This window comes from Quercus robur, chromosome 10 (assembly GCF_932294415.1).
Source record: "Quercus robur chromosome 10, dhQueRobu3.1, whole genome shotgun sequence".
Lineage (NCBI taxonomy): Eukaryota > Viridiplantae > Streptophyta > Magnoliopsida > Fagales > Fagaceae > Quercus > Quercus robur.
Window position 1 is genome coordinate 11,166,201 of NC_065543.1, and position 25,311 is coordinate 11,191,511.

The following is a 25,311-nucleotide window of genomic DNA, read 5'->3' on the forward strand; positions in this document are numbered from 1 at the left end:
TTACCTAATTACAAGTGTGGGTGGCGATTGAGGATCTTTGTGTTTGTGAAACTCTCATAGACTGGCTTTGTAAAAATGCAAAAAAGAAAAATTGCTTTCTCATGTTTATTGGTGACGACCGCAATGCCCTTTTATTCTTCTTCTTGGTAATGACAACACAACTAGACAGAGGTAAGAGTCTAAGAGATGCATAAATCAAGGTCCATAATTATTGAATCTGATACTTGATGCAATTCACCCACTTTCTCTCACAATTTTTTTTTTTTTTTTTTACATTTTTAACTTTTTAACTTTCCCTTAATATATTTTATTTAATGGTTAAGGTTGAAAGTTGGCCCAAGGCCCTAGCTACAATACCCACAATTCCCTAGGTATTGCACTTGATCTCAATCCTATAGCTATATGCAAGTTGGCCCAAGGCCTAGGCCTATAGCACCAACTACAAATATGTCTTACCCCTTCATAAAAAGGCCACAACTTCAATATAAAAAGATACAAAATATTATGGTAATAATTGAAATCGTTTTTAAAATGGTTGTGTTTTATATTTCTAATATCTAACAAGGCCTCCAAAACATTAACAATTGAAATAATAATTTTTTTGGAAAAAAAATGGTTTTAAATGTTCTAGATCATCAATTAATTATTAATTTCTCCTAAAAGTTTGAGATTTAAATTTTGTTAACTCCTAAATAGTAGATTGTCAACATTAGCCATCTATCTCCAACATAATCACACACCAAGAAATCTCTATCTTTCTCTTAACATGAAAATATAAAATTGAAAATTATATTACAACTTTACCAACCATGCACTATTGTCTTATATCCAAGATATAAAGTAGACCTCATTTTTAACAAAATAGTAATTTTTTTTGGGGGGTAAATTATGTTTGAACTATGATATTTGATTCTCTATTTGAAAATAACTTTTGTTAAAATTATTATTAATTCATCAAGTTAACCTTGCTTTGTTTAGTATTAAATAAATTTATTTAACTAATATTTAAATACACAAGGACTCACCTAAATTATCACCTTAGGTCTCGAACAATATCGACTTAGTATTGCTCTTTATGAGGCTACAAATTTAGTGTATAACCGAAATTAGAGAATCAAAATATTTTCTAAATTAAAATAACATTACTTTGAGATGAGCTTATTACTGACAGGATTTTATTAACACCAGTCATGACATTTTAGGTACGTTTGATTGACTATAATAGACACTGCAATATAATAGTTATTTTTATGGTTTAGCTATTCAGTAGTTTGGTTATGTTTTTATTAAAGGAAATAGTTGAAATCTCAATTAGTACGAAAACACTAATGCTTGTTTAGATCTCCAATTTTAAATTAAGGCTTACTTACTTTTACTCTAACTTAACTAAGTGTGGAACAAGAGTAAAGTGCACATTATAAACCAGTAACACTACTCTAAGCCATAACCAACCACAATGAGCAATAAATGTAAATCTTAAAGAGTAGGGAAGAGAGATGCAAACACAAGATAACACCGAGACGTGTTATCGAAGAGGAAACCGAAATACTCAGCAAAAACCCTCTTCGCGACCCTCCAAGTCGAAATCGATCCACTGGTGAATAAGTTGGAGTACGTGAATATCGAAAAGACCCTTCAAGCCTAATCTACCCAATATACTTGAGCCCTCCAGGCTCCTACTACTAATGAATTTCACAAAGTCTTGACTTCACTAGCTTTCCGGATCCCGTAATTCCGTCCGATTGCATCCGCCACTTAATGACTTCTTCCAATACTTTCCAAAAGTACCAAAACTTATCTCAACACTCAAAATGTGTGAGGTAAGTGTTTAGGCTAAGAACCTCTCAAGGATGTATAGATGGAGAGGTAGGAGTAGAGGAAAACCAAGAGAATTTGTGTAGATGATTGTGGGTATGACAATCTCTAACTCTCGAGTGTCTTTTTAGGGTTTTCTCTCTAAAAATGACCCCTTAATTTCGTGGGTAAAGAGGATATATATAGTGTGTATAAAGAATTTAGAAAAGAACTTTTCATTTTTGCCAAACAGAGCGTTTCACAAGTACCTCGCGAGATGGCCTTTCTCATGAAGTACTCGTGAAATGACAGGCTGGCATGACTCTTTAACTTCTAGTCATGTGCTTCACACGTGGCCTTTTTGCGGATTCCTTTAATCACAAGCTTCTCGTCTCTTACAACTCACCAATCTCTCACACTCATCCCTTACAATTAAACCCACAAAAATACAGAGAAATGATTGACTGCATTACAACCAAATTAGGCACGAAATTAACGCCAACAAAAGGCTAGTTGGAAATCACAACTTTATAATAGTCATTCCTTACAAATAGCTATTCTTTAAAATGAGGAATAGTTTTTCATCTCTAAAAGAGTTGTAATAGATATTCCTTAGTAGGTGTATTAACAATTATGAAAACAAAAAATCATAAAAAAATAACTTCTCACTCTTTCAAATTTTAAAAAAATATATATTATTTTTTAGGATATATAATTATGAGTAAGATATTTCCTAAAATATATCTTAATTTTGATTTAAGATGTTTTCATTCCATTAATGTCTTCAATGTTCTATTATTGTGTTGTTATCAAACAAATCTATATATTACTAAAAGCTGAAGCATGGCATTTATTACTGCTGAGCTCCTATTGCGCCACCTCATCGCCACGTCATTCGCCACATAATTATTATTTATTATTTATTCATTTTTTTACCAAAATATATATATATATATATATAGATTTTTTTTTTAAATAAATAGTAATTCGTATTAGAACACACATGAAAATAGTAATATTAGTATTTTAAACCAGGTTTATAATACATTACATAACTAAAGTACAACTACAAAATGACCTAACTTTTATAGTTGTAGACTAGGGTTATAAACAACATATAAATAGATTATTGATTTTACATATTCATATTTGTCGGTTTATATATATATATATATATATATATTTCTTTTTTAAATATTTACACATTTTTCAACCTTTTTTCTTCCCTTATCTTTTCATCTCTCCACTACCCTCTATTTTAATATTGCTATTCATCTTTCCCTTCATCTTCCTTTATTTGTCTCCTCTTATCTCTTCCCTCTTACTATAAATTTGTCACTCTTTTCCAATCATTGCATAGTTTTCTCTCACAAAAAAGTTCTCTCTCTCTCTCTCTCTCTCTCAATGTTTTGGTGGATTTTTATTTTTTATTGCATCTCCACTTTAGGTTGATAAATATTTGTGTTTTTAAGAACTCTAATTTAGGTTGATACGATTTAGTTTTGTATTTTAAGTTATTATTATTATTATTATTTTGCTTATTATTATTATTATTATTTTGCTCTTTGATTGGTAAATTTTATCCAATTACATTATAAAAAATTAAAGATAATAGATAAAAATAAAATAGTATTTCATTACATAGCATAATTTGGATAATTTAGTGTTTATTATTATATCTTTTAATTTTTCTTATTTTTTTCTTCTCTTCTATTTTACTCAATATTGAAATTCAACCACTAAATTATTTATATTTTCTCTCTCTTTTTGTTTTAAAAAATAAAAAATATAATATTTTACTTACATTTAAATAAAAGAAAATTGTGCTCATCAAATTGTACTAATTTTTTTTAACATTTACAATTTCTCCAACCTTTCTCTTTCTATTTACCTTTTCATCTCCCCAAACATTCTACCTTGATATCACTCTTCCTCTTTCCTTTTATCTTCCTTTATTTTGTTTCTTTTTATTACCATCCTCTTAGTATAAATTAGTCATTCACTCTTTCATTCTTTACATAATTTTCTCTCACAAAAAAGTGGTTATTTCCCATTCTTTCTCCCTTAATTTTTTGGTGGATTTTTATTTTTATTTTTCTTGCATCTCTATGTTAGCTTGATAAAGTTTTGTATTCTTTAGAACTCTATTTTGGTTGATGGGATTTAATTTTTTGTTTTAAGTTTTTTTTGTTTTTTTGTTTTTTTATGACTTTGATTGTTAAATATTATCATATTGCATTATAAATAATTAAAAAAAGAATATAAGAATGTACTTGTGGTTGCACGATTTTCCTGGCCCAACTTCTGTTGATCAGGCCTTGGCCCAAAGCACAACCCACAATAAATACTTGTAGAGAATGGGTTAAAGAACTTGGCCTCAGTGAAACTAGCAGGTCTAATGCATGTAGTGTACTGTTTGCAGAAAGGAAATAAGAACGCAAAGAAGGATTCCTCAAGTCTGATTTTATTTCTTTTGTTCCTCTTACAATTCTCCCGTCCCTTCTTTGAGGGACTTCACTACATTATATATTTTTCTTCTTTTCATCCCAGCCTTACACCTGTTAGTCATCCAAGCATCCACTCGAGCACCTGTCCCATCAGACGCCCTCATCAGACCCTTTGTGAGTTGCAGAGGCCAAGGCGGTACTGTTCAGGAGTCTTTTCCTCATTAATGCGGCCAAGAGGGTGGTTGGGGCGCAATTAATGTGGTGGTAGCCTTCCGTGAGATATTTTGAATTTAATTCGTTTTATATGTTGGGGAAGGTGAGCTGAAATGGCTGAGCAGAGTTTCTCGTCTGGGCTTCGTGATGTCCGAGGACGAATTACTTCTCGGACGGGTTTCCTTGGAGCTGCTGGGATTGGGTAATGCTGCATACGAGGCTCTTCCTCGGATAGTACGCTCCTCGGACGGGCCTGAGTTTGGAATAGCCCATCATTTTTGGGCCGGCCCCCACAGTACTATTATTATATTACATAGAATTATTTGGATAAGTTAGTGTTTATTGTTACGTATTTTATTTTTATTTTTTTTTCACATATCATTTTATTTAACATTTAAAGTCAGCCACATCCTCCATATATATCATATAATATTTTTCCTAAATTAAATAAATAAAATTGTGCACATTAAGTGGAGTAATGCTAGGAAAACACTCATTCTCACACTCAATGCGTCAAAAGAAAAATGAAATACAAAAACAAATCAAGTTAGAAATACTAAATTAATAAATAAAAAAACTAATAATGCATATTTAATGTCATAGAATCATCATCAAATATGGAGAGAGAGAGAGAGATGGTATAGGAAAAGGCCAGTACAAAGTAATAAAGAGTAGATAAAGAAAAAAAAAACCAAACTTCAATTAGTAATCGTTGATTGGAAAACAAAGAGGTTGTAAGGAGAAGTAAAAAATAAAATAGAGATTACCATGTGGAGAACATTAAAAACTTTACAGTGTAGTAACATAAATCGTTATATTCACTTAAAAAATTAAATCAACAATCAACAATTAAATACAATCATAGTACTAAATTTAAATTTAAAACTAATCAAACTCTAACCATAGAAACCATATTAATCATAACTAAAAAAGAGATGTTCTCTAATAGTAGTAGAAATTACATAAGAAATAAATTTAGAAATTTTAAAAATCCATTTTTTGACATTTCATTTAACATTATTTATAATATATAATATATATATATATATATATATATATATTATATATATTATAAATAATATATATAATCTTTATTACATAAACAATTCTAATAAACAATTCTACCTCTCATTTATCATCTTTGTTATGCAAATCATCAATTAGTAAATATATGATAATAGTAAGAAGCATTATAAATGAGATCACTAAAAAAATATATATAAAATTAATTAACCACTATCATTATGGAGTAGTAATATATAATTTTACACATAAAAAAAAAAGTAGAATATATAGAGTTTTCTTAAAAGTATGTGTAAAGATTCACTGTGTATATGTGTGTATAAAGGTTAAAAAAAAGGTATATTTAAGATTTTTATTAACTTAAAAACTAATGAAAAACCAATAGTTAATAACTAAAATTATAATATTAATAAAATATTTAATGAGACCATTCTTAAAAAATTATCACGCGCAACACGTAGATATGTGACTAGTGAATAGTAAAAAGTCTTACATTACAACATTTTGTATTCCTTGTAATCTCTTATGAAATTATTGTTACAATCTACCAAGCATGCCCTTTAATTCAATTGTTATTAAAAATTTAACATCCTAAACTTAATTATATTGTCGGCAGTTGTTTGACATTGAGGGACACAGGACTGATTCAACATTTGCAAGCAATATCAACCGCTCTTGGCGAGGAGTCGTGTAGTTTTTATAATCACATACTTTTCTCTCAAAATTTGTTTGACATTGAGGGATACAGGACTGATACAACATTTGCAAGCAATATCAACCGCTCTTGGCGAGGAGTTGTGTAGTTTTTATAATCACATACTTCTCTCTCAAAATTTGTTGGCGCAATCTTTAGAGTTCACATTAAATTAAAGCCAACCACCCAACTTTAATGAGTAGAAAATTTTGTGAACGTGTAAGAACAAATTTGAACTGAAATGTTTATTCATAATGAACTAAAATGCTCTTTTTGGCATTTTCATCTATCTTACTTTCAATCTCTTGTTGGTTTTATTTTATGGAAAATTTCTGTAAAACATACACTAATATACCCACTGTTGAACACCCACACAAAATAAACAAGTCACAATTTTCGATGGCACTAGTTCATTTTTTGTGTATGAGTGTACAAGAGTGTAACAGAGAGTATGTAATAGATAAAACATTTTTTTGTCTAAATTTCAAATTGTATCCTCTAGGTTTAAAATAATAATCAGCCTTATAAAAAATAAAAAATAAAAGAGAGAGAGAGAGAGAGAGAGTAATTATCATCATCTTCTATACATAAGATTTAATTTTGTTAATTTCATCTTTAAACATTGCTGACTGTTAACGTCGCTTGTATTTCAATGTACACCATTTGCACCTTAGTGCCATGACGTGATATAAAGTTGGTCATGATTGAATTTCCGTCACAATACGAATCCTCAATCCTCATTACACCGACTTTTTTGGGTTCTGTGACTATTGCAAAAACTCTGAATCTTGATTTTGTGTTTTCTTATTTTTATTGTTTTCTTTATTACCATTGTTTGAATTTTGGGAGCTTCATTGCATTGTTAAGGTTTTGATCTCAATGATAAGCACCAAGGTGGACAAGTTCTTCGGCAATGGAAATTTCTCAGTTTAACTTTGGCAGAAGATGGATCTCATAATCCATCCTAATTTATTACCTGCCACCTCCAACCACTAAAAATAATAAACTCATTTGTGAAATTTGCAAGAGTAAAAGGAATAGCTATAGGAAGAGAAAGGCTTTTTTAAAGAAAGTTGTTCTTGAAACTTTGTGTGTACAAGTGTGTCTAATACAAAGGTGGACACTATAATCTAATTTTGCGGGGTTGTTTAGGTTAAAAACTGCTTTACACCGAGTTTGGTGGGTTGCACAATTCAACCTTTAAAAATAACACATTCATAGTATCTCTTAACTTTGTATATTGGTCCTAAACTCATTTTAATTTTTGATTATTGTATTGATTATTTGAATTAAAATTTTTATTCCCTCCATTCAAACTCACGAATAAAACAAGAGAATAATATTTTTAAATTTTTTTTTTATTCTTTTCTATTTCATTCCTTTTTTCTCACCTAAACCAACTGTAAAAGTAGTTTTCAAAAGGTATATATCTCCCCTCCTAAACCAGTTGTAAAATTAGTTTCCAAAAGGTATATATGTAGATCACTGTTGCCCAAAGAAAGAAACCTGCTGGTTTCTATATCATGATAAACATAACTAAGGTCAACTTTAAAGAGTTATATTCCTACTGAGAATCCAACATGCATTAAATCATACCATAAGAAAAATGAGCAATGTTGGGAAAAAATATATATTTAACATTTGGGGAGAAGGCCTATTATGATTCTAACAATATCATTTTCATTTGAGTCCAACACTGATACTATTTTTGTAGTGCACTAATCATAATTTGACATATAAATAGTTATGATTCTTCAAGACTTGTTGAAGAAAAAATTATATATAAACTCAAATTTTAACCTAATTAAGGACCCAATATATTGAAATGCTTACTCCATTCTCCAACATAACATACATACTCACAAAGAGCCTCATAGATTTATTGCTTAACACCCCCATGGTGTTTTCAAAAGAGATATCCAAGATTCAAATCTTCAATCTTCCAAGTATCAAATTAATTTTTTTATTTTTTTAAAAAACATAGATACACTCATGACATGAGAAATTCAACTGATACATAACCTAAAAATTTATTCTTACTAAACCCAACATATTAAAAGGAAGCACTAAACAATTAGATTTGGGAGGTAAAGGCTTTAATCTCAGGATAATTCTGAAACATAAGCATAGCTTCTTCATGCAAGCTCACCCATGCCTCAATTCCATCACCGTCTTTGGTGTCAAACATACCAATCATTTCCATAGGAATAGCTACAATGCTCATCCAAGCAGGGTTTCCCCAGCCAAAATCCGCTTCATAGAAAGGGAACCTACACCAGCTACTGAACATATAGATATCAGTCTCACCTCTTTCACGTTCTTCACCGACCTCTCTTAAGGATTTAGTCATCATAGAAACCAAATCGTCCCCGGTTTGTGCTTTCATGCAGTCATCAAGCGTATTCCTTATTGAATCATCAAGTGCATCCACCAAGTCATGCAACTCAAACTTGCTCTCGTTGTTTCCACCAAATCGAGCATTGGCCACCATGTAGAAGTTCCCAAAAGAGTTATCCGGTATTGGCAGAGCCGTCTTTCCACGCAGATTCAGTGAATGACTTAAAATAGAGGCTCTCAAGTGCCCACGTCTAGCTTTAGCCACAGCAATGAGAGCCTTCCATATAAGCGTTGTAACCGCCACTACCCGTGAAGGTTGGCGTTTTGTTGATGTTTCAGAATCACAAGCACCACCTTTGGCAATGGCTTTCAGGCTTGATATTGCTTCCTTATTGAACACAAACCTTTTGGTGATGATTGGATTTGCACCAGGTCCAGGCATCTTAGGTGGCTTCATAGGCATAATATTCTCTCTTGGTGGAAAGAAAGAAGCCAAGTCAAATCTTGGGTGAATCACTTCATTGATCCCTTCTGCTTTGCATGCTTTAGCCCATGCATTGAAAAACGTAGTGGCTGTAATTCCATCAATTATAAAATGAGCACATTCTAGCGCAATGGCTAGCCCACCACACTCAAACATGTTGACTTGAACAAATGCCAAAGGAGTAGTTTCTGATGGCATTACATTGGGAACAAGAGAATTCAACAGCTCGGGTTTGAGTTCTCCTTGGAGAACTTGAGCAAGTTTTCCACTTACTTGGGCTTCCAAGTATTCCGCCCCCTCATCATTACAATCAACTAGTTGCTTATCTCTGATGTATCTCCCAGCTAGAGGGTAATAGAGGGTTAAGATTTCTGAAAGTGATTTCTCTAAACGCTTACTCCTCTCATCAATTTCATTTTTGTCACCATTGGCAACGTAGTACAGAATAAATGGCACATATGCTGGTGGAGCAAGTTGATCTAAGGATGATGTTTTGTAACTTCTAAGGTGAGGTGGAGTTGGAGTTGTTGGTTTTATCAACTTTCTGGATAGAATTTGAACCTCCATGCTTACCTCAACTTTGAGAGTTCTTTCAGCAGATAGTTAGGCTTAATTTAATCTTAGAATTCCATGAATAAATTTTTTGCAGATAAAAAGGAATGAAGGAAAGTCGTTGTCCTTTAGAGCGTTGGCCTCTTTATTGCTTTGTTTTTTAGGTAAATCCGACCAATAATCGTTGTACTTTAGAGCGGTGGCCTCTTCTTTTATTATTATTGTTATTATTATTATGGTGTAGATTTAAAACATTATAACAATAATATAATTCTATAGCTATAGATTTAAAATAAAACAACAATATGTTCATCAAAAAAAATAAAACAACAATATAGTTTTGTCTACAAAGACATTGGGCATAATTTTTTGTTGGACAATACCTCCATATGATTTGCTTTGTTGTTTAGATCGTGATTATATGAAAACTAATCTCAAGCTCAAATCTATCACAACTTTTAAAAATATTTCTTTTTCTTTCAATTTTCTTTTCATTTACTCCCCACACCACACCACACCACACCACTTGTCAACCATCTTTTTCTTTCTTCCCATTTACTCCCCCACTACCTGTCAAGTGTCAACCATGCACCACCTCTTTTAATCAAAAGGACCTTTTATTCCTTGGCTAATATCTATTGAATTTCCTCCACATCTTTATTGAGTGATTGAGTCACCAACCATTCTACCCTCACTCATTTTTTCTATGGTTTGTTTCCATTAATTTTCTTTCTTTCTCTTCATCGTATGTATTAATTCATCATATGTATTAATGTACAGTATCATTCTTTTCTTCTCTTCTTTCATTTTTTTATTGTTTAAACGTTGGCTTCTCTTCCTACAAATTCATACTAGAAGGATCTCGAATTTCGGCCAAAATTAACTGCTACTCACCGAAATGACCGAAACTCACCAGAATAGCCGGAAATTTGTTTTGGGTTGGAATAAAGAGGGTTGTCGTTCCAATTTATGAGTCAATATGAGATTTTTCGTCCGTTCTGGACAGAATATAAATAAATTCATAACAATAGTTTCGAGTGACAGTTGAAATATTGATAATTTTACTTCAAAAGACTTGCAAATAGATGTGTCATCAATTGCAAAAAAATAATTCAAACATTCCTTCATTTATTAGTTATTTGAAGTTCATCAATCACATTTTTTATTGTATAATTTTGTAAAGATCTTCTAGTAAATTTTGTAATATATTTATCATTTTCCTTTTCTAAATGTCATTAATAGTGCCTTGTACTACCGAGATAACAGTAAAGAATCTCCATTGATGGTAGAAATAACTCACCATGAACCTAGACACGATAAACGGGCGGGTTGGGTCGAGTAAAAAATGAGTCATTTTAAGCAATTAGGAACAGGTCAGGTCAATTGGGTTCGGGTTGGTTAGGGTCAACCCGTATTTTTTCACATGAATTTTTTTTTTTTTAAGTAAAAAAATGTATTTGTCATTTGGAAAGTAATGCAGTAAATTACTTGATGTAAAATGCATTACTTTAAATTCATCACTCATATCATAAAGGAGCTCAGCTAAACAAATTAATACTTGTTCAATAATTCTAAAATTATTCTGAAAGTTCAAAAACGTGTACAAAAACACTTTTGAACGTTTAGACCCCCAAAAACCAACTTAACCAACACAAGCAATATGTCAAACAACTAGTGTGCGGAAACTTAACATATGCTATAATATGAAATTGGTTAAACAACTATCTAAGCCATAACAAAATAAAACCACAGCAGATAATGTAAAGGCAGAGATAGAGAGGAAGGAAGATGCAAACACAAAGATAACACCCGATGTGTTATCGAAGAGGAAACCGAAGACCTCGGCGAAAAACCTCTCCGCCGCCCTCCAAGCGGTAATCAATCCACTAGAAAATACAGTTGGGATACAAGGACAGCAATAGACCCTCCAAGCCTAATCTACCCAGTGCACCTAAGCCCTCCAAGCTTCTTGCTCCAACGAGGTTGCGCCGAACCTTTTTCTTTTCTAGCTTCCCGGATTCCGCTACTAGACCATAGCATCAACCAATGAAGATTGGCTCCTTCCTAACTGCTTCCCAGAACTCCAAACGACTGTCTCACAGAGATGATAATGGTGAGAACCAGGTTTGGTATAATGCCTCTCAAGGTTTTGACAATGGAGAGGAAGAGAGTGAGGAATATGAAGAGACTCTAAGGTATAGATTGTGTGTGAAACAATCTTGTTTTTCTTTAGGGTTTCTCTCTCAAAATTCTCTCTGGAAGCTCTCTTTCAATCGTGGGTTAAAGGGGTATTTATACTAGAGTGGAGAGGAATGTGAAACGTCAGGTTTTGGCAAAACAGGGGTGGCTCGCGGCTTGACCTCGCGGCTTGACCAAGTCGCGAGATCCAGTCGCGAGTTAACCGTATGGCCAGTTGTCCTGTTTTGTCCTGTAGTGCTCCAGCTAGCATGACTGTTCATCTTCCAGCATGCTTGGCACGTGTGCAGCTTCTGGCGGCTTGCAGCCGCGAGTCCACCCGCGAGTCCCAGCCGCGACACTCTGTTTTCTTGCACACTCTTGAGCAAACTTCACTCTATCTCACTCACTACCCTTACAACAAACCCACCTAAATACAGGGTTACTAAATGCTGAATTACAAGCAAATTTGGCACGGAATAAAGCCAATTAAATGGTTGAATAAATTCAACCTTACAATCTCCCCCTTTGGCTATTCCGTGACAAAACCCTAAAACAGACTCTAGACTTAACATGTGAGTTGGGAACAGTTGAACAAAACTCACTCACACCTAACTCTAGAAGCTGTGAAGCACTTGAATCATATGAACATAATACTCCTGAAACACAACAATACACCATGATCATTGTAAGCAGAAAATTATAAATGCATATGAAACAGGTAATATGAGATCAAGCAAAGATGGAGTTAATAAACAAACCATGGCTTGATCAACCAAGTGAACACCACAAGGTAGCTGAAAGTTCAAAAACGTGTACAAAAACACTTTTGAACGTTTAGACCCCCAAAAACCAATTTAATCAACACACGCAATATGTTAAACAATAGTGTGCGGAAACTTAACATATGCTATAACATGGTATTGATTAAACAACTATCTAAGCCACAACAAAATAAACCACAGCAGATAATGTAAAGGCAGAGATAGAGAGGAAGGAAGATGCAAACACAGCGATAACACCAGATATGTTATCGAAGAGGAAACCGAAGACCTCGGCGAAAAACCTCTCCGCCGCCCTCCAAGCGGTAATCAATCCACTAGAAAATACAGTTGGGATACAAGGACAGCAATAGACCCTCCAAGCCTAATCTACCCAATGCACCTAAGCCCTCCAAGCTTCTTGCTCCAACGAGGTTGCGCCGAACCTTTTTCTTTTCTAGCTTTCCGGATTCCGTTACTACACCGTAGCATCAACCAATGAACATTGGCTCCTTCCTAACTGCTTCCCAGAATTCCAAACGTCTGTCTCACAGAGATGATAATGGTGAGAACCAGGTTTGGTATAAAGGCCTCTCAAGGATTTGACAATGGAGAGGAAGAGAGTGAGGGATTTTGATGAGACTCTAAGGTAGAGATTGTGGGTAAAACAATCTGGTTTTTCTTTAGGGTTTCTCTCTCAAAATTCTCTCTGGAAGCTCTCTTTAAATCGTGGGTTAAAAGGGTATTTATACTGAAGAGGAGTGGAATGCGAAACGTCAGGTTTTTCCAAAACAGGGGTGGCTCGCGGCTTGACCTCGCGGCTTGACTAAGTCGCGAGTTCCAGTCGCGAGTTAACCGTATGGCCAGTTGTCCTGTTTTGTCCTGTAGTGCTCCAGCTAGCATGACTGTTCATCTTCCAGCATGCTTGGCACGTGTGCATCTTCTGGCGGGTTGAAGCCGCGAGTCCAGCCGCGAGTCCCAGCCGCGACTCTCTGTTTTCTTGCACACTCTTGAGCAATCTTCACACTATCTCACTCACTACCCTTACAACAATCCCACCTAAATACAGGGTTACTAAATGCTGAATTACAAGCAAATTTGGCACGGAATAAAGCCAATTAGATGGTTGAATAAATTCAACCTTACAATCTCCCCCTTTGGCTATTCCGTGACAAAACCCTAAAACAGACTCTAGACTTAACATGTGAGTTGGGAACAGTTGATCAAAACTCACTCACACCTAATTCTAGAAGCTGTGAAGCACTTGAATCATATGAACATAAACTCCTGAAACACAACAATACACCATGATCATTGTAAGCAGAAAATTATTAAAGCATATGAAACAGGCAAAAAGAGATCAAGCATAAGATGGAGTTAATGAACAAACCATGGCTTGATCAACCAAGTGAACACCACAAAGTAGTGATCACAGTGTTCATTCACACTTGGAATGAACACAAGGACATACAAGTTAACAAGCACAAGGCAAGACACTTGTATGTACAACACTCAACCAATGCATAGCACACAAGGCATATGCATCTAGGAACAATCCTACAAGGGCACAAGAGTGACAGTACATAAACCACAATGCAGAACATTTAGATTTAAAATACTGATTTCACATAGCATAAAGGCTGCACTTAAGCATGGTACATACCACAAGGCCTACAAATACGCATAAAAACATAACCCTAAAAGCTTACAAAAGCACATGGGTACAAACAAATTATATTGAATAAAAACTTAAACAATATAAACTAAAAGTGCATAAAGTTTCTCCCCTTCAAAGTGATGAGAAGCTGTGATGCACTTGGAACATATATACTTGTAACCTGAAACACTTGCACAAAACACATTAGACCCTCAAGGTAAAGCAAGTAATAAAAGGACAAGTATAATGTAACAAGCAAATTGCGATCAAGTAAACATGATGTAAAACATATGAGCAACTTGATCAAACACCAAAACAGTCATATAGAAATGACTACAATGAACACATAGCAAAGCAATTGATCATCCGAACATGCATTCAATGAAGCACAATAGCATAAGGAAGTATGCATGTCCAAAGCACAAACATGATGCAATGAGAACAACAAAGCATAACTCAAAGCACCATAAAGCCAACAAGAATACAAACATAACAAAGTTTTCTAGTTAACATAATGTCTTCTCCCCCTTGGTATATGCATCTCTCCTATGGAATATCTCTCTCCCTACAAATGTGCATGTGAGAAATAGAATTTCTCCCCCTAAGGATGTGCACAAGAGTCATATAGAAATGACAAAATACTCCGAAACATTCTCTAGAGTATACTCTCCCCCTTTTTGTCAGGAATAGACAAAGGGTCAAGAAGAAACGAGGGCAAGAGATGAAGGTATGAACAATGCTAATGATGCATGAGGGGTGCAAGATGAATGAGAAAATGAAGCTCAAACCTAAGACAAAGTAACATGCTACAAAGCATAAGGTAAACATGACATGCTAGGATGAAGAAATAAGGGAAAGTCCAATGCATGACAAGGGTAGCAAAGGTGTGTGCAAGAGGTGGCTAAGTGCATGCATGACCAATGCATGAAAAATGCACATGTGGGGCAAAGTGTGTTAAAATACACAACCAATGAACCAAACATGTTCCTAATGAGGAAACATAAGAAGCCCCAAAGTTTGGTACTCATCGGAGTCCAAACAAGCGAGAAAATGTCTAAGAGGCATTTTATCAAACACCTAACATGCACACTATGAACAAAAATGTGAAACAATGCATGAACATCATGAAATCCACCCTTAATACATGTTCTTTCTGCCACAAGGGGCCAACATCCAATGCATATCAACAAAAGAAACCAATCCCATGAAGAAAAAAGACAAAAAATAAGATTTCCCAACCCCTATGATGAAAATCCCAACCAAGAGCACAAAACTCTCCAAAACATAATCTAAGGATCAAAATCAATGAAAAGAGTTTATAATTACCTTAGAGATGTTAATGGATTGAAAAACCATTCAAATTGGTTGGGTTTTGATGTAAAAAAATTGAAAGAGGGGTTTTAGAGAGGATGGGATAGGTTTAAAACAAGTTTCCCACGAAAAAGCTCTTTAAAAAGCTGATTCTGGGCGACTCGCGACTGGCGAGTCGCGAGCCAAGTCGCGAGCGAGCCGCGAAACCTCTCTGTCTGAGCTCGCGGCTTAGACTCGCGGCTTGCAAGCCGCCAAACCGACCAGCCAAAACTGGCAGCTTGCTGGCAGCTCACGCAAGTAGCCAAAATGAGTGGCCAAAAAATCTGACACTTGTTTTTCAAACCAGAACATGTTTAAACATTGAAAAACAAAGTAAGCACTAAACATAAACACAAAAAGTGATAAAAATCACTTCCAAAAACATATAAAATGATCAAAAATATTTTTGGATTGAACCATATATGATTGAGCACACACACATCACATTTAGACAAGTACAATCTAACAAATGAATAAGACATTCATTGAACATTAGGCATGTGTGTTGTGTGTTGTGTGTGTGTATCAAATGTGGAATAGTCCTTAGTCTAGAATGAAGTTTCAATGATCAATTCAAACAAGTCATACACAACTAGTACTAAGTCAAGTGGTCTATCTCAATTATAGAAATGAACATATATGACCTCCCACAAGAAAATGATTACATACAATGAAGCTTTTCATTTGGCTTCTTTACAATTCTTAACATTTGATCATTTTGAATCAATACAACTCATTTTGAGCAATACATCTCATTTTTGAGATTGATGCCTGAAATTTTTGATATTTCAATTTGATGAACAAGCCTTTGGCTTTTTGGGCATCATACATTTTCATATAAGTCGCTTTCCCTTTTTCCTAGTCGAATACTAGTATGTGCGACGGCTTTTGCAGCTCATTATCTCTTTTCATTTTGAGATTTACATTTATTGAGCTCTTTAAACAATAAAAATAAAAGAGTGGGAAGAGATATAAGCACAAGTTTACGCATGTATCAAAACCAACATGACTATTGATAAATCATTCATGACAAGCTTGAAGATCGATTTACAACAATCACACCAAGATGTCAAGATTTTTCCCACAAAGATATAAGTGCAAAAATAACAAGCTAAGCTCGTAAATGCACAAAGTCATTTGTACAAAGGTACAAGGCCAAACTCACATGTGAAATGTGCTCAAACAAATATGATCAATCTTTTTGAATTTTTCACTTTTTATGTGGTTTTGGATTTTTTACTCACACAAAATAGAAACATAAAAGTAAGATAAAAAACGAAACAATGCATACAAATAAATGCAAGATGCACAAAATGCATGAAGATATGACATTTAATGCATGAAGGGTCCTACAAAGATCGAAAGAATTAGATCAAGGACCAAAAGAGCAAAAACTCAACCATAGGAACCCTTTCTCATCCAAACGGAACGATTGTTTGGAATGAGTGTCTCAAGAGAAGTGAGACGAGGGTTGGAAGAATGAGAACCGGAGATGCACATAGACAAGGAGTTAAGAGCACTAAACACTTTCTTTAACAACATGCTATTATCACTAAAATCCGGTTTATCCTTTTTAGCACAACTTCCAAAAAGCTCAAGTTTTTCTTTTCTTTTGATTCTTTTAAAAGCATGAAACTTAGAGCATTGAGGTCTTACATGACCAAAGGCACCACAATGGTGACACACAATGTGTTTAGGTCTACTAGGCTTTTTGGGAAGAGATCTAGCAACAAAGGTTTGTTCTCTTTTTAACTTGGGGCATTGGGGTCTTATGTGACCAATCACACCACAATGATGGCAAGTTGGAACAAACTTAGATCCATCCAAAGCCTTAGGTTGAGACCTAAACAGAGGCTTTGACTTAACAGTCTTTCTCTCCACCTTTTGATTTCTTTTATGTGGAGGAATGTACACCGATTTGTCCTTTACGGTAGAACACACATTAGGCACAAAATCGGGTACCACAACATGATTGCAACACATATTTTCATCCTTTTTAACAGTAGGTTCAGCAATCAAACACTTGGCATGCATCTTAAGAGATTCATTTTCACATTTAAGATCATCAACAAGTTTGTTAGACAAAACAAGTTTAGCATCCAAGTCCATATTCAAACGTTCAAACTCTTTCAGCTTTTCAAGAGAAATTTCAGCAAGTTTTTTATATTTCACAACCAATTTGTTGGATTCATTGAGCTTAGCAATCAAATCATCCTTTTCACAAAATAACTTGCTCAAATTCTTTTGAAACTTCTTAGCATTTTTCTTCAAGAGTTTGTCAACAACACCTATAGATTCAAATAACATGTCATCACACTTATGAGGATTAACACTCATAGAGGCATTTTCACAAACATGTGGCATGTTACATTCATCACCAACCAAATCATGCAAAGAGTCATACAAAGCACAATCCATGGCAAATAGACACAAGGGGTCAAGGATCACACTTAGGTATTTAAACCACAACAAGTGTACCCGCTCTGATACCAATTGAAAGTTCAAAAACGTGTACAAAAACACTTTTGAACGTTTAGACCCCCAAAAACCAATTTAATCAACACACGCAATATGTTAAACAACTAGTGTGCGGAAACTTAACATATGCTATAACATGGTATTGATTAAACAACTATCTAAGCCACAACAAAATAAACCACAGCAGATAATGTAAAGGCAGAGATAGAGAGGAAGGAAGATGCAAACACAGCGATAACACCAGATATGTTATCGAAGAGGAAACCGAAGACCTCGGCGAAAAACCTCTCCGCCGCCCTCCAAGCGGTAATCAATCCACTAGAAAATACAGTTGGGATACAAGGACAGCAATAGACCCTCCAAGCCTAATCTACCCAATGCACCTAAGCCCTCCAAGCTTCTTGCTCCAACGAGGTTGCGCCGAACCTTTTTCTTTTCTAGCTTTCCGGATTCCGCTACTACACCGTAGCATCAACCAATGAACATTGGCTCCTTCCTAACTGCTTCCCAGAATTCCAAACGTCTGTCTCACAGAGATGATAATGGTGAGAACCAGGTTTGGTATAAAGGCCTCTCAAGGATTTGACAATGGAGAGGAAGAGAGTGAGGGATTTTGATGAGACTCTAAGGTAGAGATTGTGGGTAAAACAATCTGGTTTTTCTTTAGGGTTTCTCTCTCAAAATTCTCTCTGGAAGCTCTCTTTAAATCGTGGGTTAAAAGGGTATTTATACTGAAGAGGAGTGGAATGCGAAACGTCAGGTTTTTCCAAAACAGGGGTGGCTCGCGGCTTGACCTCGCGGCTTGACTAAGTCGCGAGTTCCAGTCGCGAGTTAACCGTATGGCCAGTTGTCCTGTTTTGTCCTGTAGTGCTCCAGCTAGCATGACTGTTCATCTTCCAGCATGCTTGGCACGTGTGCATCTTCTGGCGGGTTGAAGCCGCGAGTCCAGCCGCGAGTCCCAGCCGCGACTCTCTGTTTTCTTGCACACTCTTGAGCAATCTTCACACTATCTCACTCACTACCCTTACAACAATCCCACCTAAATACAGGGTTACTAAATGCTGAATTACAAGCAAATTTGGCACGGAATAAAGCCAATTAGATGGTTGAATAAATTCAACCTTACAGTAGCGATCACAGTGCTCATTCACACTTGGAATGAACACAAGGACATACAAGTTAACAAGCACAAGGCAAGACACTTGTATGCTCAACACTCAACCAATGCATAGCACACAAGGCATATGCATCTAGGAACAATCCTACAAGGGCACAAGAGTGACAGTACATAAACCAAAATGCAGAACATTTAGATTAAAGTACTGATTTCAACATAGCATAAAGGCTGCACTTAAGCAAGGTACATACCATAAAGCCTACAAACTATGCATAAAACATTAACCCTAAAAGCTTACAAAAGCATATGGGTACAAACCCACAGAATATCCTGAAAAACATCATCAACATATATTAAAGTTTAAACCAAGAGTATATGAAATGAGTTAGAAACAGCTATACACCAAAACACAGTGTATCAAAACCATAGAAAAAACACTAAAAGTACCCAACAAACATAAACCTAAAACCATAAGTTTAAAAGATAAGACTAAAACCAAAAGTATGACAAAAGTATGTGTGTACTCCCCCTATCACTATGCACACTTCCATTTGAACTTTTCTCCCCCTTACTGAATGCTCTCCCCCTTTTTGTCACGAATAGCTAAAGACTCTCGTCCAACTTCCGTTGAATCTCATCTAGCTGATTCTCCATAGTCTCAAGGCGCATCTGGACATGGTTGTTTGTGGAGTAGAGAAGTGCCACAAGCTCATCAACGCGTTTCTGAATATGCTCAAGTACACTGCCAACTCTGTCAGTATGAGGAGCAGTTTGTGCTTGCGGAATACCAGCCGGTGAAGCTTCAGGAACAGCACGTGATGCAGATGTGGTATGTGCAGGTGTCTCTGAGTCAGGGGCAGATGGAGTAACCGGAGAGATGTGAGCACTTCTTGGTGATTTAGAGGAGTGACTTCTACTCGCTTGAAGAGTGAGCAAGGAAATGGGACGTTGACGAGTCAACATTTTACCATCTGCAGGAGGAATAATGCCTGCACTAAGAATGAGTTTCATGACGAGACTGCAAAATGGAATGATTCCTCGAGCTGTAGATCGACACGCGGTCTTCCTCAAGTTGTAGTAGATGTGAGCACATATATCAATGGGGGCTCCTGTAATGAGGTCACACAGAAATATAGCTCTCCCAAGATTGATGAATGTAGTGTTGGACAGTGGGTAGAGATTGGTGAACATGATCAACTTCAGTGTGGTCAGCTCAGGTGCAAACTTTGCGGTGCTGATGGAAGTTCCTGCACTGGATACCTCATGATCGTGTCCTAGGATTTGTAAAATTTCTCCAACCTCTGGATTTCGTTCATCATAGGGAGTTAAATTCACATTCTGAGGTCTGGTGATGCCGAGAAGATCTGCGATGGAGTCTGGGGTAACACAAAACTCTGTTCCTCTGACCCAGAAGATGAGGTTAGGTCCAAGATCAGTTGCATTGGAGAAGCATTCTTTGACCAGCTCATCCATTGGATCATCAAAGTTTCCGAACAAGTTTGCCCAGTCTCGTTTCTCAAAGATTCGAGGGATGAAAGTAGTCCCTAAGGTGTTGAACTCTACTACCCGTTCCACTATAGTGGTTGACTTGTCAAACACATTTGAGTAGGCGTGTGAGTTAAGGGGAACTCTGAATCTATCCTCATTGGGATCTTGAGATGCCTGAGATGATAGACGAGTCCTTTTAGCAACTGGTGTTGCTGGTTCGTCAGTAACAATGTCTTTACCCCTGGAAGATCGACGAGACATCTGCAAGAGAACAGGCTAACAGAAAAGAACCAAGCAACAATACCCCACAAAAAGATTGTCAACAAGATTTAGTGTAAACAATATTTCAATATATAAACACAAACTGAAGATAGTGCAGACCCAACCAAAACTTCCAACAATACACAGAAGCACAAACTAATACGTGCATCAGACTTGGGAAAAGTGCACCAAGACAAAGATAGACGGCACAACTGACAAAACTGTCATTGAGACAGGTTAACATGACCATGATATGCAATAAGATACCGCATTTGAACATTTAGAGCAGATAACATAAATCCCTCCATCAGAGGCATGAACATGGGGAAAATATTTCAATAATGAAGAAACCAAACATCCACACTGGAGCACGTGGATGAGAGACATACATTATGTTATCATAACCACTCAGTGACCAAAACCAAACACCAAAATCAATATTCAGGCAAGTGTAATGAGTAAGTCAAATAGACACCAAACCCATTTCAGAAAAGATTCTCAGATTCAATAATAGGCAAAAATCAGAACAATGAAATACACATTGTGACTGCTCAGCATGAAAACAGGTGAGAACAATATCAAACAAGACACTCCATACCCATTACACATAGAGATAAGTATAACGAATACAATACCAGTCCAAACAGTAACAGAAATATGTAGGAAAAAGAAACTGAGATTGAGAAAGCAAAACCCATACCTTTTCTTGATGATTTGGATAAGAAACGAAGCACCAAAGGGGTTTGAAAAATGGATTCACGAAGTGTTTGGAAGAAAAAAATTTAAAGAGAAGATGAACAGTTACAAAAGTTCGAGGGAAAACTGAAAGAGGTTTAAAAACTGCTCCTGTTTCTGCAAAACACGCGATTTTCGCGACTTAATTAAGTCGCCACACAGTCGCCAGCTCAAGCTGCCAAAGCACTCAAGAACAAAATTTTGAAAAATTTTTCTAAGTGTTTTTTGCGACTGGAAGGTCTACCCGCGAGTGAGTTGCGAGCTGAGCCGCGAAAATCTCTGAGTGATCCTCGCGACTGGACCTTCCACTCGCGAACAAGTCGCCAAAAATGACCAGCGAAGATGCGACTGAGGCTCGCGACTTGACATACCCGCGACTGAGCCGCCAAAACAGGGCAAAACTGTATTTTTGAAATTTTCAGATTTTTCAAACAAAATACTTTCCAAAAACACCTAAAACACTCAAAAATCTTTTTGTGCTTGAATTAACAAAGATTGAGCATGTGAAAACAAATTTTATCAAGTACAATCACACAAATGAATATGGCATTTATTGAACATAAACTTGTGTGTTGTGTGAGGGTATCAACAATGAGATAGTCCTTTGTCTAATGTGAAGCTTCAATGATCAATTCAACCAAGGCATACACAATTAGCACTAGATCATGTGACCCATCTCAATTATAGAAGTATGTATATATGACCTCCCACACAATTTGATAATCATAACTTGGAGCTTTTCATTTGACTCCACTTTCAATCATAACATTTGATCTTTTGATCGTTTGAAGCAATCATCTCTCATTGTGAGAGGGATATATAACATTTCTCTTTGAAGAACAGGCCTTTGGCCTTTTTGGATGAACATTCACTTTTAATATAAGGTCGCTTACCCTTTTTCCTAGTCAAATACTAGAATGTGCGACAGGCTTTTGCAGCTCAATATCTCTTTTCATTTGGAGATTTACATTTGGTGAGCTCTTTTTAGCAAAACAAAAATAAAAAGTGGGAAGATATATAGACACAAGTCTATGCATGTCTCAAGATTAACATAACCATTCACTAATAATTCATGACAAGTTTGAAGATCTATTTATAACAATCACATAGATTTCACGATTTTTCCCACAGAGATATGAGTGCATGAAAACAAGCAATGCTCGAAAATGCACAAAGCCATTAGCACAAAGGTACAAGGCAAAATAAGTTTTGAGACAAAACCCAACGAAGTCAATCAAGCTTTTTGATTTTCTAATTTTTATGTGATTTTTGGATTTTTGACACAAGAAACAAAAAGGATGATAAAACAAAATCAAGAAATATTCACAAGTAGATAAGCAAACAACCAAAATCAAAAAAATAACAAGCATACCAGACAAACATAGTCACAAAGCATAGAAAGTATTAATGCATGGACATGTTGTAATGCTTATGCATGAGTACCCCTTTTCACCCACACGTCACTTGCGTTTGGGGTGATTTCCTTAAAGGATTGGGTACGGGAGTTAGGGCTTTCAAACTTTCGTGAGAAGCTTTCCAAGCAGTTGGTGAATGCACCAATCATCTTCATCACGTTCATCATTCCGGGATCTCCATTTTGCTCTCTAGATTGATCACCTGCCCAAGTTCTCCTATCAATTCTGGATCCTCCTGACCTTTGAGGAGTTGCACTGTTCTTTGCTCTCAGTTTTTGGCAATTTGGTCGAGTGTGCCCTTGAAGTCCGCAATAATGGCACACATACATTCCTCTAGGACCTCTTTGTGGTCGTGGACGTGACTTGGCACGAGATTCAGACCTGCCCACAGACTGATTATGATGATTCAGCATCCGTTGGTCCACCACATTCTTCTTCTCCTCCACCTCGAGCTTCACACCAGTAAGGTCAGCTACAACTGGATTTTTGGCCTTTACAAACTTCACTTCTTTAGTGACATTTCCAGATGAACTACTTCCTCCGGTATATCCCAGTCCGGATTTGTCTGAAAAGCTCTTTTGAGAAGATATAACATCATCTAGCTTCTTGGTGGTGACCCTCTCTATTTTAGCATTTGCTTGCACAACCTCATTCTCAAGGAATCTCACTTTAGTGTAAGCTTCGGACAACTCACCATTCAGTGTTTCAATCTCGCATTTGGCCTCCCTATACCGGATTAGGAGACTTTTGTAGTCCTCCTCAGCCTTCTTCATTTTTCTCACAGCAGCCTTGGCTACCCTTGTGTATTCACCCGACTTCTCCAAGAGTGAGTTATAATTCTCTTGAAGATTTGCTGTGCTTTCTTCTTCTTCAGCTTCCGATTCTTCAACAATTCCTAGTGATTCATCATCACTATGTTCTCCAAGGTCTCGTACAAGCAAATTCAACTTATCCGACGACTCAACATGAGCAATAGTCATAAAAGCTGAATAGTTCCCCTCTCCATCACAGCTCTCTTCAGATTCTGAGTCAGACGAGTCTGAGTCACTCAAGGTCGTGGCATACACTTTGCCTTTCGATTTCAAATAATTCGGACATTCCTTCTTAAAGTGTCCATGCCCGTTGCATTCAAAACAAGTGACACCTTGTGTGGATTGAGATTCTTTTCCATCTTTCTTTTTGAAATCCCTCTTCTCCCTTCCAGAATTTTGGAATTTTCTCTTATCATCAAATTTGCCATTATTTTTGAATTTCAAAAACTTTCTGAAATTTTTAACAAGATAGGCTACATCTTTGTCAACCACATCTTCTCCCGATGAGTCTTGATCTTCCACCTTCTCATTAATGGTTTTTAGAGCAAGGGATTTACTCTTCCGTTGATTGAGCAGCGACATCTCATAAGTCTGCAGAGAACCAACCAGCTCCTGTACTTTGATGTCGTCAAGATCCTTGCTCTCTTCAATGGCTGTCACCTTAGCACGAAAACTTTCCGGCAATGATCGAAGGATCTTCCTTACAATCTTTGAGTCTTCCGTTTTCTCCCCCAAGTTAAACTTACTGACAACCACCTCATTTAGTTTCCCATAGAAAGAGTCAAAAGACTCATCCTCACTCATTTTGAGCTCCTCAAACCGATTGGTCAGCATTTGTAACTTGGTGTCTTTCACTTTCTTCGTGCCTTCATAAGTTGTTTCCAGAATTTCTCATGCTTCTTTGGCAATGGTAATATGAGAAATCCTGTGAAATTCATCTGGAGACACACCACAGAAAATAGCATTGAGTGCTTTACTGTTAGCATTAGATGCAGCAAGTGCTGCCTTATCCCATGTGGATTTGGCTGCCTCAGGTTTGGTCCAACCAATCTCAACAGCATCCCAAACGGATTCATCAATAGAACACAGAAAAGCTCTCATACGAACCTTCCAAAAAGCATAATTACTACCATCAAAATATGGAGGTGCATTAAGGGATTGAGACCTATCCATCTCAAAAGGGAGTCAAGGATCACACAATGGTAATGAAACCAACAGCAGTGTACCCGCTCTGATACCAATTGAACGTTAAAAAAACGTGTACAAAAACACTTTTGAACGTTTAGACCCCCAAAAACCAACTTAACCAACACAAGCAATATGTCAAACAACTAGTGTGCGGAAACTTAACATATGCTATAATATGAAATTGGTTAAACAACTATCTAAGCCATAACAAAATAAAACCACAGCAGATAATGTAAAGGCAGAGATAGAGAGGAAGGAAGATGCAAACACAAAGATAACACCCGATGTGTTATCGAAGAGGAAACCGAAGACCTCGGCGAAAAACCTCTC

At 36.1% G+C, this 25,311-nt stretch overlaps 1 protein-coding gene across 1 annotated transcript; it reads right to left on the bottom strand.

The window, feature by feature from the left end:
- Positions 1 to 8,104: 8,104 nt before the first annotated feature.
- LOC126702577 (acetyl-CoA-benzylalcohol acetyltransferase-like) lies at positions 8,105 to 9,589 on the bottom strand. The gene has a single exon (XM_050401322.1). It carries the CDS (start codon positions 9,557 to 9,559, stop codon positions 8,246 to 8,248), a length of 1,314 nt encoding a protein of 437 aa, XP_050257279.1. The 5' UTR covers positions 9,560 to 9,589; the 3' UTR covers positions 8,105 to 8,245.
- Between the last annotated feature and the right edge of the window lie 15,722 nt (positions 9,590 to 25,311).